The sequence below is a fragment of the Kickxella alabastrina genome (assembly GCF_025024165.1).
Source record: "Kickxella alabastrina strain RSA 675 chromosome Unknown BX661scaffold_7, whole genome shotgun sequence".
Taxonomy (NCBI): domain Eukaryota; kingdom Fungi; phylum Kickxellomycota; class Kickxellomycetes; order Kickxellales; family Kickxellaceae; genus Kickxella; species Kickxella alabastrina.
The window spans coordinates 93,453-108,246 of NW_026251478.1; the positions used below are offsets into that span (position 1 = coordinate 93,453).

Genomic DNA, 14,794 nt, shown 5'->3' on the forward strand with positions numbered 1-14,794 from the left:
TTGCAACCGCCTGTCGATGCGCCGACCTCGCCCCAACGCAAACCTGACGCAGCTTCTCCTGTGGCAGAATGGCAATTCCGCTGGCCAATGACAAGAACACGCGAATGTCGGCCACAATTACCTGGTCGAACCTTTGCAGCAGATGCGCGACCAGCTGACTGGCTCTGGATGTCTTGGGAGCGACCTGCTGGCTACCACCGCATGGAACATAATCAAATCGGGATCGCTCGCTGCCAGGCACTCGAGTATGCCCAGAGCGTTGTGGCTGATGGTGATATCGGTGGGCTGCGAATCTAGGGAGCCAGTGTGCTTGTAGGACAGCATGGCAAATAGCTGCGGGATATAGTTCGCCATTTGCATGACAGCATTGGCGTTGAAGTCTACAGTCAACAGTGTGGGCGGGCATGCTGGCTGGGTGGACATGTGTGCGATCAGCTGCGACGCCGGGTCGAACGTGCCAGTAGCGGTGAATCGGACTTTTCCTGATCCTTCCATTAAAAGGTCCGTGTTCAGCCCATTAGTATAGTCGCTGGCCGCCGACCCCGAGCTAAGGTATAGCAGAACCTCCTTTGCCTTTGTCACATCTACACCTGCGCCGGCCATGGCGCCCAAGTCGACAACGCCTCTAAAGTCAGTAAAGTCGCTGACAAAGGGGTCCTGGATGTGGCCCTCCAATCTAGCTGCGGCACATGCGCAAAGCATAGGTCGACGCGGTGGCTAGCTGGCACCGCGTGCACCACGATATCGACAGCGCGCTGGTCGGCCGGGATACTTGGCCAAGCCAGCTTGCTCGGCGCACACAACAGGCCCCTTGTCTCGTACGCTGACGCGATCGTACTGGCAGTGTATACGCTCCACCACTGGCCCACGCTCTCTTCCTGGTCTAAGCGGTCCGCAACCATATATGACTGCAACAGAGCAACAGCACGCGCAGGCGAAATCTCGCCATGACCGAATGCATGCTTTATTGCGGCAAGCCACTGCGGGCCGTCCGGATTAGCTGCGGCTGCAGAGTAGACTGTATCAGCGAATAACTGCAGTCTGGGCTTAGGTGTCAGGCTCTGCGTTGCGCGGATTACCATGCAGTCCAAGAACCGGTCGGCCAAAAACAGGCCCGATGCGTGTGAGCTGAGATAATCCGAGGAAGCGTTGATTTGAACGGCCAGGGGCTCGGGTACCCCAGCCACGCTGATATCAAACACTGCCAAGCGGGTCGACGCGGTCACGCCCCTTTGCGTACCAAACCCGAAATCTGAGTCGTCCGACACCTGAAGTGAGGACAGCGCGTTTTCAAGGTCACCCTCGGCCACACTGACGCTATGCTCCATCAACCGCTGAATGACATCGCCCATATCTCCACCCAGCAGTTGGTTTAAAACGGGCCATGGTGCCACCTGCGCCAACATGCCAAGTGTGGCGTCCAGATCACAGCTGAATCACCGTCGACCTTGCCAGACACTTGAATGGTGCCCTTATCCGGCGTCTGGACAGCGGCCTGGCAGATAAACACGGCAAATGCGAGGTTACTGCACAGGATAGCAGCCTCCAAAAGCAGTAGCTGGGTGTCAGCATCCTCCAATATTGCAAACAAAACATTGTTCGGCTGGCACAGAATAAAAAGCATCTCGAGCGCCCAAAATAACCCGGCAATGTCCTTGCCACGCTCCCTTTGCTGCATACGTGTCCGAATGGTTTTGATTAGATGATTGACTGTCAGCATGTAATGCGGGTTGACTCTTCGCAAGCGGCGCGCTGCCGAGCTGACCACAACGCTGATTATCTCAAAGACGCTGGCGCCCGGATGACAGCCAAACGCGGCCCGGTATATGGCTATGGCACAGTCAAGCGCCATAGCACTAAGACCAATAGCCGATGATGCGCTGTCCTGGCCTGTGTCTACGCATGAGTCCACAACAAGCTTAACAATCATCATGGCGTCGTCCGTCGAGAGGCTGCGTACGCACTCGTTAACCTCGCGGCCACTGAGCGCCTGGAAGTGGTTATTTTGAATTGCACAGCCCTGCGCAGCAAAAGGGCCGGGATCGGCGACTGGAATGGGAGAGCGACCAGGCATCCAGCTACCTGACTCCACACATCGCGCACGCCTCTGTTGCGATCCCCTAGCAGCACAAATATGCAGCCCGACAGGCCGGCCGGCAGACAGGCTTCAGCGTCAAACAGCTTGATGAGCAGCTGCCCAAATGCGATTTTCAGCTGCGACTGGTCAGACTTTGATGAAAAAGATGCAGGCCCCGAGCACAGCCTGGCCAAAACAGTGATGCAGTCATCTGCGCTGCCCCTGTGCTGCAGCTCAGCACATACACCAGAGCCAGCGCGGCTGCTTGGGCCTCGGCTCCCAGATCGACAATCACATTGGCGGCCAATGCGCAATATCCAGTACGGTAGAAAATTCGTCGGCACCCAGGTGGTTGCGGCCAGCGTGGCACCAGCAAGGTGGAGGAGTGGTGGCCACAGTCCTGCAGTCAGCTGCGCCGCTGTCGGCCGCGATCAATGCCGCCAACCAGGGCGACTACCGCAGCGGTGTCTCGAATACTGGCTAGCGCGGTGTGGATATCCAGCTTGTTGGCTTTCAAGCCGAGATCAAGCAGATGAAGCAGCAAATGAGCCGAGTCCAGGCCATTGAGAACCATCGAGTACTCAGTCTCGTTAGCTCTCGGCACGCGGCCTTCAAAGTACCGCTGCGACAAGGCCTGTAGATGCCCAGGAACACCGGCCTGGCTGGTTCCGCCAACGCGACACCTGCGATCAACCACATACTGCGCAACAGTCTGCGGCAACTCTGTAGCCCACAGCCAAGCCATACCACCTCCTACTCCTGTCAAATCCTCCTCTTGTGTGTGCCAAACGGAATCTGCGGCGTTTGACAGTAACCGCGATGCCACTGCCATTAGTTTGAAAAGCACCTTTTTAGACGACTGCATCGCGATCCCTGTGCCCCGCATATGTGCCTCCATACTGGCATGTCGCTGCCAAAGAGACGAAGGATGAGCGATGCTGAGCGGGCATTGTTGTTGAGCCAGGCTAGCTGTACATTGTGGACACATTGTGCATCGCAAGCCCCCATTAAATAGTCAATTTTACGCGAGACAGTGGGAGAAAAAATATATATAAACGTGAAATTGTGAGTTTTTTGAAATTGTTCGGCAGTGTCAAAGTCGTCTTTTGGGCGCGCGCTCTATTTCAAAATTGAATTGCCGAGAAGCTTGTATATGTATTAACTACTGATAAATAAAATGAAAGAATACAAAAGTATAATAAAAAGTGAAATTTGAATTAAGACACTAAAATGCGCAAAATAAAATAAAAGTGATATACATGCATGCCGGATCAGGGCGCAAATACAAAAAAAGGAACCAGTCCGAAAATCGCATCTGCACGGGCGATGCAGATCAAATTAGACCAGAAGAACTTACAATATAAAGCCATTGTGCAAGTGATAAAAAATACACTGAAACAAAACCTTAGCTTGTGAGGTACCTTGGAGATCGCGTTTACGCACTTACCTTTACATTTCGTTAAAAAAAGTAGGGAATTAAGTGCGATCATTTGGCAGAGGCTCAGTAGTAGTAGCAGCAGCAGCAGCTGGGCGCAAAGCCAAGGAAGGCACTCCCTGTTGTGTCTACTCATATCCCGCAGACAGCGCACGGATTGATTTGTCCACATATTGTGGCGGTTATAGCCATCTTTTTAACACAGGACGGACTTTGTCAAATGAGCAAGTAACTTACGTATCTATTTTCTCAGGGCGAGGGTGAACGTTTTTTGTCCAGCACATCAAATTCTAGTGCTCTGCTTATCAGGCATCCTTTTTGTATTCGTATTTATGTTATTATGTATTGGAGCGCGTAAACATAAAGTGTATATTTCTGTGTGAATAAAACAACCAAAAAATATTTTTAAAAAAAGGTCTTAATCATCAATTCAGGGAAGGGGCAGAAGAGTGTCGAGCAGGCAAGGAACCTGGTAACGCAGAATGGAGGTAACCTCGCTGACCGCCGGCTGCAGATCCAGACCGCCCAGTCCAAGGTTCTTCACAAGTTCATCGACGGACTTGAGCAGCTGTGAAATGCCATCGCTGTCGAGGAGATCCCTCACGGCAACCACGATTTCGTTAACAACGTCCTTGACCTCGTCGACTGTCTTGGCAAGACCCAGCTTGGTGAGGAGAGGCGTGAGAGCAGATTCCATTGCCGGAGTCATGACGCAGCCATTCGCAACCAGGCCAGTGCCGGAGCTGGTGTTAGGTCTGCCACTGTCGCTGCCGATGCCTCGGGAACAGCGGGAATGGCAGGACCGGTGGGTACTCCGCCAACAACTGGCGGCAGCAAGGGTGCGCCTCCACTGTAGACAGGCGCCGGGGCTGGGACAGGAGCAGGGGCAGGGACGGGGGCAGGGGCGGGGAAAGCATTAGGGAGACGGCAGAATACGAGGAGGATAAGACTGATACGGAGGAGCAACCGGAGGCTGAGGACCAAGAGGAGCCACAGCCATGGCCCAGGAAACAGAGACGAACGCAAGAGTCGAAATAGCAATGGAAAGCTTCATTGTCAAGGGAAGAATAAAATGAATTAACAAAGAGGTGGATTTGGTGTTGCTGAATGAAGGGGGTTGTAGAATACGAGTTCAATGGACAGGGGAAATCGAAAAAACGAATGATGTTGGTGTGGATGAAGTTGAAATGAAGACGAAGGTGGGCTTCTTGTCATCGTTTTATATGATTGTTTTTTTGTTACCAGACCGGTTGCTTGGGGCCGGTTCTTGACCTGTTGAATTATGTTTAGTACCGTTTAATTGTGGTTGCTTTAATATTACTAGCATTTTTCGGCACTGTACCAACCTAAATGACATAAAAAAGCGGTTATTATTCCGAGTTTTTTTTGGATTTGGCAGTTACTACCGAAAATAAAAAAGGACAAACGATTACATTTTTCTCTCTTTATTATTTGTTTTTATTACCGAATAAAATTTCACAGTTACGTAAAACGTCGACAGTAAGACGAAAACGTTGGGCTTTTTTCAACCGGACCGCACCACGTTTTTGGACATGGCTTGTCTGCATTTTTTGTTTTGTAATCTTGTGATTAAGTATCCCAGGGATTTAGCGAGCTTAAGAATGTTTTGGGGGGAAAAAATAAACAGGTTAAAAAATGATTGGCCAAGAAATACTATCGGATGATATGGGCCTGAAAGAAGGAAAAAAATACCCAAAAAAGAGCTGTTTTTTCTGTGATTTTCCTTTCAGGATTCTTAAGTGCGTTGCATTTTCTCCTTATTTTCAAATGCATTAGTGGCAAAAAAACATCATACGATTTTTATTTTTGATTGTTTCAAAATTTTGAGAAAATGCAGTCGCTTTTTTTCTATCTTACAATTTTTACAATCCCATTCTACCATTCAGAGTGCAAAATAAACTAGTAGTTTTAAAGGGCTGTTGAATACCCAGCAACCGCGTCGGATAAAAAAATTGTACAAATAAGTTGAGGCCCAGCCAAAAAAAAGAAGAAAAAAGATACAAGGCATGGAATAACATGTTTTTTTTTTTTTCTTTTATCCTGCTTAAAAAATTGGAAAGCTGCATCTCAAACTGCAAGGAAATTACCTTTTTTCAACCCATTTATGAAAGAAAATGAAAAAGAAAAGGAAAGGGAAAATTTTTGAGGCCTGTGCAAACCCTCTCAAGGGGATTTTTCTATCTTTCTTTTCTCTATCTATTTTTTGATGATTCTATATTATTTCATCAGTGTAATTATTTTTCTACCATTATTTTTCATTTACGTTTTATTATTTCTTTTTTTAAAAAAGCAACCTGTTCTTACTGTGACAATACATAAACAAAAGCGAAGAAGAAAGCCATTCATTGATCTGACCATATAAATATTTTCTATTGTTACCACCACCTGTTATTCAAACGCATCCTCTTCCAATTATACATATTTTTTATATTCTACTTAGCAACAAACGATTCATATTTAAAAAGCACAATTTTTTTACTGTCTGTCCGAGTGTTCCCCCTGCCCGATGAACAACACAAACACTGGAGCCGCCGCCGCCACTACCAACAGCGGCTCGGCCCTAGGGTCTACTACGCGAATAACAAACACCGGAATAAGCACTGCTGCTGCTGCCACCGCCGACACAAACAGCATTGATGGGCGGTTCATAATGACGCTGACACCAACATCCTCCGTGGCAGTCCTCGGTTTGGCCAATATGCGGTACGAGCAAGAGCCACCGGGCGTACCCTCTAACGCTGGGTTTCCCCCACAGCCGCAGTATTCCACACAAAGTATCACTTCCCACAGCGCGATAAATAACAGCAACTCGCCGGTGACTCCCGCCATTGGATTGGCAATCCCAACGGTTTATACTACGACACTGGATCGCCAAGGTTTAGCCAGCAGCAGCGGCAGCAGCAGAGGTCGGGGTTTACCGACGCATCGAGGTCAGTGAATATGATGTTGGAGGTCGAGATGCGGCAGCAGAACAAAGTGGCCAGCAGTCTCTGAACGGATTAGCGAATCACCCGATTGGCCGTTACTTGAGCTTGCTGGAGCTGCAGCAGCATGGGCGGCTGCAGGGTAATGGTGAAGTGGGCGCGAGGTCGCCGCTGGGCTTGCCGCTGGGAGCTGTGCCGTCGGCGCTTCCAGCGTATCTCAACTCAAAAGTGCCGATTTCAACCATCGCCACGACACCCGCTGTCTTTGTCAGTGCCAGTTTTGCAGGTAAAGTGTACATTTAATCTGGCTTTTATGATTACTCTGTTTTTTATTGTTTCCGTGAGTGCGTGAACATGCAGATTTGATACCCACCCTTGTTTCTTTTTTCCATTCCTAAATCTCAGATTTTGCATTTGTGGAAATGCAGTAGAGAGAAGAGGGGGAGAGGGGGGCACGCAGAACGAGTACCTATCCTGTATTGGACCAATTCCTTTTTTGTGGCCTTGTGGCTGCAGTTGTGTGTTTGGAGCGGAGTAGAATCAGCAAGGACCCCAGTCTCCACTGGAACTGAGTGAATTTGATTGTTGATTATTCCACTCAGTTTTGTATTGTCCTCAGCGAGAAAATGAACAAGATATGTTCCAAATACTATTAGACCAAACTCGTCTGCTATTGGTGGCTATTGGTGACTTTTACCAGTAAAATGAGTTGGCAACAATGCCAAAGATAAAAATGAACAGATCTCCCGTCTCTTACTACTACTTGCCACTACTATTGTTTATTTTTCTAGCCCCCACTCCCTCGAAATTTCATTTTGCTGTTTGTTTGCATCCCGAATTTTTATTTATTCTCATACACGTTAATGAGAAAAGGAAACATTCAATGCACAAACCAAAACAAAACAAAAATCTGCACCTAGACTCTGTTCTATTATTTTTATCTTGGCCTAATCTCTGCATGTTGCTTGTGATGCCTAAAAGATAAAAACTAAAATTGCTCGATGCTTGTTTCCTCTTTTTTCATTATTTGCAATGTGCCCCCCCCCTCCGCTGAGAAAGATAAACCCTTTCAAGCAGTATTCTCTAATTCGCGTTATCGCAATAGAATTGATCAATTTCTTTTTAGGTCTTTTTTGCCAAGACTGTCAGACAAACAAAAAATATTAATGTCAGTTGGACGGATTTTTTTATATATTTCACTGTATTCTTTAATTGAAATTTTATTATTATTTTTCTATTGGTTACTCCAGCACTCATATTGCCCTCCCCTCTCTTTATTATTGACTGTCTGCCTGACCGTCTCTATTTCTATTCACCCTTTTCATCCCCCTTGCATTAATTGTCTCCCGTTCACATCCTTTATTATACTCTACACAACATTAATTAATTTATTATATTGTACTCATAACCAAATTTGTAAAAAAAAAATTATTTCTTTTCTATCCAGCCATATTAATAGACCAAAAGAGGAGCGCACTCGTGGCGTCCACAGAACCATCGCCGCCACAACATCAACAACATATTATGCACCAGCACCAGCAGAACCAGCAACAACAACAAGCACCATCAACACCGTTAGCGCAGGGAATACACATAGACTCGTTATCCAGCGGCCCAGACCCGCCCGGCACTCCCCAGAGATACTTGGGCGGCATTCATAATGGACACAGCGGACACACAGCATCCCCACTAGGGAATCCCAACATCAACAGTGGCAGCAACAGCAATGTTAGTTTTAATGTTGCGCAGGCCAATGAGCTTGAGCTGGATCTACGGCTTGGCGGAAGCAAAAGCAGCCGAGGACGCCGTGGCGGTGGCGGTGGTGGTGGTGGCCGGGGGCGCGGTAGCAGGGGGCGCGGCGCGGGCGCGGAGCCAAAGTGCCAACAACACCGAATGCACCGATACATAGCGACAGCCGATTGGCGGCGGAAACCAGCCCGCGGGCATTGCAGGACGCGGGAGAATGGAACGGCGACGTCTACAACGAAACATGGGTGATCCGCATGGAAGACCTCGTCGACCGCGGCACCGTAACGCAACTCCCCGGCGGCCAATACCAAATCGCCGCGGATATCCTAGGCACTGGTCGCAGCTCCATAACCATTGGCGCAGCAGTAGGCGGCGACAAGCGGCGGTTCAACCTCAAATGGTTGTATGAATACCCCTGGCTGCGATTCGACCACCAGTGCAACGCCATGATCTGCGCCATGTGCAAGCAGTGCAAACGCGCAAACCAGTTTGCCAAACGTGGCAGCCGCAACTTCAAGACGTCTGCGTTGGTCGATCACTCATCGAGCAATGACCACCAGAAGAGCATTGTGCATTTTGGCGGCGCTATGCCTGGCCCGCCGTTGGCTGACGGTGTGGACGTGGCGCTGGGATTGGAGGACGACCAGTGGCTGGTGCAACCATTGGATCCCGGAGCCCTGGCAGCTGCTGCCGCTGGTGCGCGGCCTGATGCGCGGCAGAGTGAGCCTGCCCCCTTGGCTCGGACGGATGTGCCGGACCTGCCCGAGCAGCAGCCATGCGCAGATCCCGCGCCCTCGCTGCCTGCAGCTGTGGAGGCGGAGGGCGGAGCGACGCTCGAAAAGATGGTCGACCGCCACATGGTCGCCCAGCAGTCAAACACCATGGAGTCGTACATCACAACAGACTCTATAACGCCCATCGACAGCAGACTCACGCCGACACGAGAGGAGCAGCTGGCGGATGGGCTGGCCCTGCGACATCAGCAGCGGCAGCAACAGCACGGCGACCTGCATCCACAGCCAGCCGATCCTACAGGGGCGACGATGCCTGCCCCGGAATCGCGCAGCCTGGCGCCAGCCGAGGGCCTGGCCGAGGCCAGTATCCAGGCGGTGCGCAAGGCCAGCCGGCAGATGGTCGGCGGCAGTGGCTCGCACCCGGACGAAAAGTACACGCGTGAGTTCGGCCACGCTGTGCAGGCACTGCTGCAGGCCATGCGGCTGAACCTGTCGATCAGCTCCGTGCCCGAGCTCTACCGCCTGCAGATGCAGCCCACGCCGCTATCGGCCATTGGCTCAATGGGCGCGCATACCCGCGAAAACAGCGAGCTGCGCCTGGCAGGCGCCTTGACCAACTCGACCGAGGCGGCACGCACGCTGCAGCACGTGGTGTCGAGCGAGATCCTGTCGCTGGTCAAGGACGAGGTTAGCCAGTCGCCGGCGTTCTCGATCATCATCGAAGAGGCGCCGCTGCGCGAGCACAACAGCCTTGTTGCGCATGTGCTGCTCTACCTGCGGTACATGCGGCGCGACCCTGTGGCCAAGGACGGGCTGCAGGTCGTGACGCGGTTCTGGCGCTGCGTGCACCTCTACCACGAACATGAGGGGCGTGTGGCACGGCGCGACGCCACCGGGCTGGTGCTGACCTTGCTGGAGCGCGCCAGGATCGACGCTAGCCGCCTGGTGTCCATCTCGTGCGAGCGGCCGGTATCGCGCGAAGATGAAGAGGCCGAGCGCCGGCGCCAGCCGCACATCATCCACTGGCACGGCATCTTCACGTACGCCAACTCGCTGTCCCCGCAGGTCTATGAGGAAATCACGCACTGTAGCGAGGACTTTGTGCATTTTGCCATGACCCTGATGGACCTCTGCCTGTTCATGTACTCGCACCCGACGAGCTTTGCCTTTCTCGGCGCTGACTTCCAGGAGATGCTGTACAAGACGCTGTACGAGATCTTTCTGGGCGAGGGCTCGCTGAGTACTAGGCTTCCGATTTCCCTGACGCCGGCCATTGTCATTGCGATCACGCGCAACATTGCGCAAATCATGGCCACCGTTGTTGCCCTGTCCAAGACGCCCATGCGGTCTGACGCGGCGGCCAGCAGCGACACCATTCCTGACAGCGGCGGCGACATCGCTGGTCCTGCACCAAAGTCGCCGCGGTCCTCGCTGCAAATCCCGCTGCCTGTCGTCGACATCCTGGTGTCGTCGTTTGGCGGCCTGGGCTCGCGCAAGAGCGTCGGTCGGTGCCCGCCGGCCGACGCCCTACTGGCGCAGCTGTGCGACTACAGCTTTCTCGGGTGCGTGCACTTCATGGCAGACATCCTACTTCTGGTCAAACCGGTCATCGATATTGCCGGCCGCAGCGACATGCCGACAGGCGCACTGAGCGCCGCCGCCGCCGGGGACTCGGCGAGTCCCACGCTGGACCAGCGGCTGCGCGCCTTTGTCGAGACCGTGCGGGACGCGATCGAGTCCGTGACGCTGATGTACAGCGACGAGTGCGGTAGCACAGACGACAATGATATTACGCAGAGTGGCGAGAACAATGACGACGAGTACCATGGCTTCCACCTCAATGAGTTCATGCAGCTGACCGAGTGCCGCGTCAACACTGAGTGCCGGTTTAGGCATTTCACCGTAACCAATTATTTGGGCGCTGTGAGCCAGGCCAACCTTGTTGAGCTCATTCACACAGTGTCCTCGTCGATTCTGCATGACCTGCATCAGCGCTTTGGCGCCCATGATATCGCGACTATCCAGGCGATGGCAGATATGTGGGACCCGACGCAGTTTCCTAGCGCCCCCGCTGGTGTGGTTGGCTTTGGGCAGGGCCCGGCAGAGGTGCTTGCGGAGCGTTTGTCCAAGGCGCCGCTAGTGCAGTCAGCGAACGGACAGGTGCATGGGGTTGATCGGGCACAGCCCAATATGCCACTGATCGATGCCACTACATTGGTCAAGGAGTGGACTGAGTTTAAGGCTGAAATCTATGGCGAGCTTGACGAGCAGCTCCGGCTCCAGCAGCAGCAGGGCCAGCAGGGTGTGCGACTTTCGCCCGAGATGATACAGCTCGCATACCGCAACAAGCTGTTCCCCGAAAGCCACCTTGCGCCAAGCCGGCGTCGCCTAAGATCAGTCGAAAACAACTACGACACGGACATTCACACGAGCAAAATACCAAAGCCAGTGCCTGGTCGCGCTACGGCAATCTCGCCAAACTGGCCACAGCCTGGAACGTTCTGCCATTGGCGCTGAGCACAGACTTGCACCAGTTTCGGCGCCTCTACGAGCGGCAGCTATCGCGCATCTGCCGCGAGCAGGCGGAGAACAAGCTGCAGTCTATCAGCTTTGACATTGGCGATACTTTTTCAGAGCTCCTTGGTCGCTTGGCGTCGCCGCATCAGCAGAATAAGGGCCGCAAGGTCACGGTATATGATCTTTTGCAGAACAGCAAGGTTGAGACGGGTTTCGGCGACACGGAGATCCCTGTTTTGGAGATTGACCTGAGCGGAGTCACCATTAACTACTTTTTGCGCAGCATCGATGCCGTCACGATGGCACTGGACCACCGCCTGAGGCTACTGAGTTTGGACCATATGGAATCACCATTGTCGGTGCCCTGCGACCCGGACGCTTATCCGAAGTGGCTGCAGAACGCCATGCGCGGATACTGGAAGCTGGCATGTCGGCCGTTCATTCCATCGGGTATCAAAAGCCATATGTCTAAGCGGCACAAGAGAGTGCCTAGCCACCTGGCCTCATCTACCAATGGGGCGACCATATCGACGCAGTCCACACACACAATGGGCGGTGTGGCCGGTTCGGCCAGCACAACCAGCCAGATATCTGATCACATGGATGCCGCATCCAGCGTCGTGGCCAGCAAGCAGCTGAGCAATAGCGTGGGTGGTATGGAGTTTTCGGCTCATTCCTTTGCGCCCAACGGCATTGGCGAAAACGCTCACCAAATTAACATAAACGCTTTGACTAACTATACAGACGCATCACTTGCCACCCAGGCATCTTTCCTCAACAGTTCTACTCATCAGCCAGCGGCATCTAACGATATTAGCTCGCTGCCACTTCTTGAGGCTCTGCTCTCCGGACCTAACTCGGCACTTCCCCAGCCGCAGCCCCCGATGCCGCCACCGCAACAGCAGCAACAGCCTCCTATGCTGGAATCAGCGCCGGCCACGATGTCCTCTCGCTTGTCTGGTTTGAGACCGCCGCCCCAGCCGATGGTGCCCACACACTCGGCGCCTGCGGATGATATCCTACTGATGCCTTCGAAGCGCACCTACGATGTGAGCACCCCCCTGCCAGCGCTTCAGCAGCCATCCTCAGGACGCAGCAACCGCCACAGCAACCATCGCAGCAGCAGCCACCGATGCCCGTTTACAGCAATGGCGACCCTGATCAGAATATATCACCCATGCATCACGCGCAGGTCAACCTTGGCATGCCGCCGAACAAGCGCATGCGACACGCCTCATCCACCACTATTGCTACTAACCCGTACAGCGCAGTGAATTCGGGCGCAATCCCGAGTAACCATGGCAGCTTTGATTATCGGTACCAAGACGCCATGAATGCCCTGCATCAATGTCAGCCTCCCCCTCCTCCCCCTGCCCCCTCTCATCATCACCCTCCGCCTCCTCCTTCCAGGAATCCAGCGTTGATCAATGGCGGGCCCCAGGGTATGAATTCTACTATTGCCCGACTGGCATCCGACATGGGCTTTGATCCTGTTACGCATGTATTAGCTGCATCCATGTCTAATCAGAGATCTAACCAGTTGATTAACACGGTCCCTTCGTTGGATACGGAGCAAACGGCAATGTCCAATACCCAGCAGCAGAGGTATGCGGCGCATTTGACTTTCACTTCGCAAGCTGCAATGGGGATGCCAGGGATTGGTGCTGCTAATGGCGCACATTCCCAACAACATCAACAGCAGCAACAGCAGCAGCAGCGGGGGTATGCGGCAAATATGCATATGAATTCAACAGCGCTGGGACAAATGATCAACGAGCATAACCACCAACAACAGCAACATGCGCATCAACAACAGGCTCAACAACAGCAACAGCAACAGCGGGCTTTTGATTACAACCAGCGTCGTTGAGTTTGTTTGTTTGTTTTTCTGTAGCTCTCTATGTTCATTGAGAAAAATATACATAAAACTTATTTTAATATAGTTAAATAAAATAAAATCCAAACATATCGATATTATTTTTTGTTCAAAAAATCGTTATGTAAATGCAATTAAGTATATGTAAAAAAGTAAGTTGTAGATAAAATTAATGTAATTGGATAATTGAATGTAAATGGCACTTTAGTCCTCGTCCTCGTCGGATGGCTTCTTGTCATCGGCAGATGGCTTCTTGTCGTCAGTGGACGGCTTCTTGTCAGTTGATGGCTTCTTGTCTTCGGCAGCTGGCTTCTTGTCTTCGGCAGCTGGCTTCTTGTCTTCGACCGCTGGCTTTTTCTCTTCGACCGCTGGCTTGTCATCGGTAGATGGCTTCTTGTCATCGGTAGACGGCTTTTTCTCTTCGACCCCTGGCTTCTTGTCGTCGGCAGAGGGCTTCTTGTCATCGGTAGACGGCTTCTTGTCGGTGACTGGCTTGTCAGCGGACGGCTTCTTCTCTTCAGCAGCTGGCTTGGTAACTTCAGCCTTGCTTTCGGCAACAGTAAGGGCATCAGCAGCAGCAGCGGCTGTAATGACGTTAGCGGTAACTGCAGGAACAAATTTGCCAGTTGCTGCAGTAGCGATGTTGGCGTTAATGTTATTTATTAACTGTTTGGTGTTGGATAAGACGGCTTCAATCTCGGGGGAGATATCAAGCAAGCCAAAGGTCTGACCAAAAGGCAAGTTACCAATGGCACCGGCAGCTTCATCAAATGAATCAACAGGCAGGGCAGCCGTGAAGGTGGCAATGGTCAAGGCAATGACGGACAGAGTGAAGCGCATGTTGGATTTGCTGTAAAAAAAGTGAACTCTTGGGAGAACCTGAGAATATTATAAACTAGGATGTATACGTTTTTCAAATACCTGCCATCTTTGCAGGATATCCTGGTATTTATATGTAATATTAGTTGGCAATGTCCCGGGCACAATAATTTGGCGTTCAGTTAATATGACAGCAAAAAAACATGAAGCAAAAATCTGAACAACCCCTACAATTTTATTTACAAAAATGAAATCTTGAGACATTGTTGCTAGAAGAGATGAATTCAAAATTTAAACTAGGGAGGGATATGTTATCGTGTATACCTGTGCCATTTAATTAGCATATTGTCTTTGTGTTCAGCCAGCTACACGAACGCTTGAAAAAAGAACAATTTTTCATTCTACAAACAGTATCATCAGTTTATCATATTGTTTTTGAAGGAATCCAGCGGCCCATCTCAATATGCAAAACATTTATTAAATTATGACGCAAACAGCAATGAAAAGCCACAACAAACCGTCAAAATACTAATAAGGTAGGGAGGGTATATACAATGTTTCAGAAATAGTATGCTCAATTGTCTTTAAATTAAAAATATTGATATGAATGTCGAAAGCCCAAATGGAGACACTGGTTTCCAT

At 51.3% G+C, this 14,794-nt stretch overlaps 8 protein-coding genes across 8 annotated transcripts; 4 read left to right on the top strand and 4 right to left on the bottom strand.

Annotated features, from left to right (window-relative positions):
• Positions 1 to 138: 138 nt before the first annotated feature.
• On the bottom strand, positions 139 to 1,616 carry BX661DRAFT_89516 (uncharacterized protein). Its single transcript, XM_051539564.1, has one exon. The coding sequence runs from the start codon at positions 1,404 to 1,406 to the stop codon at positions 585 to 587; it is 822 nt and encodes a 273-aa protein (XP_051392646.1). The 5' UTR covers positions 1,407 to 1,616; the 3' UTR covers positions 139 to 584.
• Positions 1,617 to 2,246: 630 nt separating this feature from the next.
• On the bottom strand, positions 2,247 to 3,300 carry BX661DRAFT_89489 (uncharacterized protein). The gene has a single exon (XM_051539563.1). It carries the CDS (start codon positions 3,063 to 3,065, stop codon positions 2,484 to 2,486), a length of 582 nt encoding a protein of 193 aa, XP_051392647.1. The 5' UTR covers positions 3,066 to 3,300; the 3' UTR covers positions 2,247 to 2,483.
• A 2,883-nt stretch (positions 3,301 to 6,183) lies between these two features.
• Positions 6,184 to 7,160, top strand: BX661DRAFT_170017 (uncharacterized protein; the record flags this gene model as incomplete). Its single annotated transcript, XM_051533580.1, has 3 exons — positions 6,184 to 6,463; positions 6,492 to 6,743; positions 7,114 to 7,160. 3 exons carry the CDS (start codon positions 6,184 to 6,186, stop codon positions 7,158 to 7,160), a joined length of 579 nt encoding a protein of 192 aa, XP_051392648.1.
• Positions 7,161 to 7,804: 644 nt separating this feature from the next.
• BX661DRAFT_180130 (uncharacterized protein) lies at positions 7,805 to 8,540 on the top strand. Its single transcript, XM_051535385.1, has 2 exons — positions 7,805 to 8,334; positions 8,367 to 8,540. Exons 1-2 carry the CDS (start codon positions 8,184 to 8,186, stop codon positions 8,453 to 8,455), a joined length of 240 nt encoding a protein of 79 aa, XP_051392649.1. The 5' UTR covers positions 7,805 to 8,183; the 3' UTR covers positions 8,456 to 8,540.
• BX661DRAFT_89539 (uncharacterized protein) lies at positions 8,053 to 11,607 on the top strand. Its single transcript, XM_051539566.1, has one exon. It carries the CDS (start codon positions 8,461 to 8,463, stop codon positions 11,455 to 11,457), a length of 2,997 nt encoding a protein of 998 aa, XP_051392650.1. The 5' UTR covers positions 8,053 to 8,460; the 3' UTR covers positions 11,458 to 11,607.
• BX661DRAFT_89534 (uncharacterized protein) lies at positions 11,608 to 12,846 on the top strand. The gene has a single exon (XM_051539565.1). The coding sequence runs from the start codon at positions 11,757 to 11,759 to the stop codon at positions 12,729 to 12,731; it is 975 nt and encodes a 324-aa protein (XP_051392651.1). The 5' UTR covers positions 11,608 to 11,756; the 3' UTR covers positions 12,732 to 12,846.
• Positions 12,847 to 12,872: 26 nt separating this feature from the next.
• On the bottom strand, positions 12,873 to 13,235 carry BX661DRAFT_180131 (uncharacterized protein). Its single transcript, XM_051535386.1, has one exon. It carries the CDS (start codon positions 13,196 to 13,198, stop codon positions 12,962 to 12,964), a length of 237 nt encoding a protein of 78 aa, XP_051392652.1. The 5' UTR covers positions 13,199 to 13,235; the 3' UTR covers positions 12,873 to 12,961.
• Positions 13,236 to 13,466: 231 nt separating this feature from the next.
• On the bottom strand, positions 13,467 to 14,323 carry BX661DRAFT_180132 (uncharacterized protein). The gene has a single exon (XM_051535387.1). It carries the CDS (start codon positions 14,171 to 14,173, stop codon positions 13,538 to 13,540), a length of 636 nt encoding a protein of 211 aa, XP_051392653.1. The 5' UTR covers positions 14,174 to 14,323; the 3' UTR covers positions 13,467 to 13,537.
• Between the last annotated feature and the right edge of the window lie 471 nt (positions 14,324 to 14,794).

What these genes read in the sequence shown, in the direction of transcription:
- BX661DRAFT_89516 (XM_051539564.1), bottom strand. Translation starts at nt 1,406, where the DNA reads ATGTTGGCGCAGGTGGCACCATGGCCCGTTTTAAACCAACTGCTGGGT.
- BX661DRAFT_89489 (XM_051539563.1), bottom strand. Translation starts at nt 3,065, where the DNA reads ATGTGTCCACAATGTACAGCTAGCCTGGCTCAACAACAATGCCCGCTC.
- BX661DRAFT_180130 (XM_051535385.1), top strand. Translation starts at nt 8,184, where the DNA reads ATGTTAGTTTTAATGTTGCGCAGGCCAATGAGCTTGAGCTGGATCTAC. An exon ending in GGCGCGGGCGCGGAGCCAAA is followed by an intron (nt 8,335 to 8,366) that starts GTGCCAACAACA and finishes ACCGATACATAG; the next exon opens with CGACAGCCGATTGGCGGCGG.
- BX661DRAFT_89539 (XM_051539566.1), top strand. Translation starts at nt 8,461, where the DNA reads ATGGAAGACCTCGTCGACCGCGGCACCGTAACGCAACTCCCCGGCGGC.
- BX661DRAFT_89534 (XM_051539565.1), top strand. Translation starts at nt 11,757, where the DNA reads ATGGCACTGGACCACCGCCTGAGGCTACTGAGTTTGGACCATATGGAA.
- BX661DRAFT_180131 (XM_051535386.1), bottom strand. Translation starts at nt 13,198, where the DNA reads ATGCATATTTGCCGCATACCCCCGCTGCTGCTGCTGTTGCTGCTGTTG.
- BX661DRAFT_180132 (XM_051535387.1), bottom strand. Translation starts at nt 14,173, where the DNA reads ATGCGCTTCACTCTGTCCGTCATTGCCTTGACCATTGCCACCTTCACG.